Source organism: Oncorhynchus mykiss, chromosome 21, assembly GCF_013265735.2.
Source record: "Oncorhynchus mykiss isolate Arlee chromosome 21, USDA_OmykA_1.1, whole genome shotgun sequence".
NCBI classification, from domain to species: Eukaryota; Metazoa; Chordata; class Actinopteri; order Salmoniformes; family Salmonidae; genus Oncorhynchus; species Oncorhynchus mykiss.
Window position 1 is genome coordinate 64,221,823 of NC_048585.1, and position 2,500 is coordinate 64,224,322.

Consider the following 2,500-nt stretch of genomic DNA (forward strand, 5'->3'; position numbering starts at 1 on the left):
ATGTCTCTACCCCCTCCTTCTCTCTCCATCTCTCTACCCCCTCCATCTCTCTCTCCATGTCTCTACCCCTCCATCTCTCTCTCCATCTCTATACCCCCTCCATCTCTCTACCCCCTCCATCTATCTCTCCATGTCTCTACCCCCTCCATCTCTCTACCCCCTCCATCTCTCTCTCCATCTCTCTACCCCCTCCATCTCTTTCTCCATGTCTCTACCCCCTCCATCTCTCTACCCCCTCCATCTCTCTCTCCATCTCTCTACCCCCTCCATCCCTCTCTCCATCTCTCTACACCCTCCATCTCTCTCTCCATCTCTCTACCCCCTCCATCTCTCTCTCCATCTCTCTACCCCCTCCATCTCTCTCTCCATCTCTCTACCCCCTCTGTCCTATTTCCATCTCTCTCCCTCCATCCCTCCCTCCCTCCCTCTCTCTCCCTCTCTCTGTCTCTCTCTCTCTCTCCATTCTCTGAATCTTGACCTCTTTGCAGCTGATCTCCCCTTTAGGTCTGACCCCTTCTGTTGACACACTAGAGTGGCAGACATGATGCCTTGGAGGAATTGTCATCGGCATCCTATTTTCAGACATCAACGCCTGCCTCGGGGTCTGGGGTTGATGTCAAGCTCGGTGGTCTTATCACACGCAGGCTGTGCTTGGTGATATTCTGACATCCTGTAGACGAACTGAACTCCATTGATGTTTCCACCAACGGAGAGGAGCAGACACCAGGCTTTGTGGAATCTAGCTCAGACTACAACGATGACACATCGATTCGCCCCAAGGTCAATACTTCAAAAAATGTAAATGATGAAACGCCCACCTATCTACCCGTGTTTGTCCTCTGTAGTTGCCTTTTCGTTGTTTTGCTGAAATCCATACTTTTTCAATAAACTTTAATCAAATACCACCAACGACTGTGACCTTGTGGATATTGAATGGGCACATCATAGAGCAGTAAACAGTAAACATGTTTCATAATAAACGCTTCTAAATGTAAATGTCGTCTGAGCTACATTCCATAAAGGTCTCCTTACGGAGGGAAGTTTAATCCGCTGGAACGTTAAGTGATTCAACTGCTTTATTAGGAGATGCCTGTTCATGATCTCTCTATGTGAGGTACAACAACAACAGAACCTATGTGAGGTACAACAACAACAGAACCTTTCTCACCGGTCCACGGCGATGGCCACCATGGAGTAGATGCTGGCGAACACCGCTGTCACAGGAAGGAAGTTGTGGAACTTGCAGTAGACGAGCCCGAAGTACCAGTCCCCGTGCGCAGCGTAAACGAAGTTCACGAATGAGTTGAAGGCCGCCATGGAAGTGTCCGCGAGAGCCAGGTTCAACAGGAAGTAGTTTGTCACTGTCCGCATCTGTTTGTGAGCAAGGATGATCCAGATAACGATGACGTTCCCGCTCACCGAGACAAACAGCACGAGACTGTAGGCTACCGTCCAGAGAGCGAGCAGCCAAACCGGCTGGACAAACTGGTTAGTGATGTTCCAGCCACCGACTGGGATGTTGGAGACGTTACTAGGCTCGCTCATAATGATGGAGAGAGAGGTTACTGGTAGCTATCGTTAGTAGTAGAGCGGTCTTATCTGATGGAGAAGAACAGATCCACCCAGTTTACAGCTTGTAAGGGAATGTCTTCATAGGGCTGTTAACTGTCTGGTCTCCTGGGAGATGAAGTGGCCTTAAAATAAACAGCGACTGGCGTCTTATTTTCACTTCAGTGACATCTCTCTCTGTCTCTCTCTCTCTGTCTCTCTCTCTGTCTCTCTCTCTCTCTCTCTCTCTCTCTGTCTCTGACTCTCTGACTCTCTGACTCTCTGACTCTCTGACTCTCTGACTCTCTGACTCTGTCTCTCTCTCTCTCTCTCTCTCTCGCTCTCTCTCTCTCTCTCGCTCTCTGTCTGTGTCTTTCTCTCTCTCTGTCTCTCTCTCTCTGTCTGTGTCTTTCTTTCTCTCTCTCTCTCTCTCTCTCTCTCTCTCTCTCTCTGTGTATCTCTCTCTCTCTCTCTGTCTGTGTCTTTCTCAGTAGTGCGATGGTTAGGGAGAAAGCCAATTTGACATTTACTTATTACATTTTTTTCTTGAAGAAAGGTTTGAATTCTTGAATTCAAAATGCTACAGAAAATCTTTCCCAAGTTACTGTTGATGCAAATTCCCCTGTAATTATTGGGGTCTGATTTGTCTCCACTTTTGTGGATAGGGGAGATGAGCCCCTGGTTCCAGACATTAGGGAAGCAGCCAGAAGTTAAAACCATGTTGAACAATTTAAGCACAGCATTTTGCAACTCAGGTGTGCTGTTCTTCAGCATTTCATTTCTGATGTTGTCTACACCACAAGCCTTTTTTGATTTAATAGATTTTAGCTTTTCATTTAGTTCTTGTTGGGTTATTGGGTAATCTAATGGATTTTGGTTGTTTTTAATGACTGATTCAAGGATGTTCAATTTTTCTTTAATTTCTAATTGGTTCTGTTGTAAGTCTTTTTGT

The 2,500-nt window shown here is 46.6% G+C and overlaps 1 protein-coding gene across 3 annotated transcripts in view; it reads right to left on the reverse strand.

Annotated features, from left to right (window-relative positions):
* LOC110517683 (neuromedin-K receptor) overlaps positions 1 to 1,817 on the reverse strand; it is an 18,288-nt gene extending 16,471 nt beyond the window's left edge. For all 3 annotated transcript variants that reach the window (XR_005038735.1, XR_005038736.1, XM_036958421.1), the window contains exon 1: positions 1,169 to 1,817. Coding sequence is in view for 1 of the 3 variants with exons in the window: in XM_036958421.1 (XP_036814316.1) it covers positions 1,169 to 1,545 (377 nt within the window). In the remaining 2 variants the exon portion in view is untranslated. The remainder of the gene's footprint in view (positions 1 to 1,168) is intronic.
* Between the last annotated feature and the right edge of the window lie 683 nt (positions 1,818 to 2,500).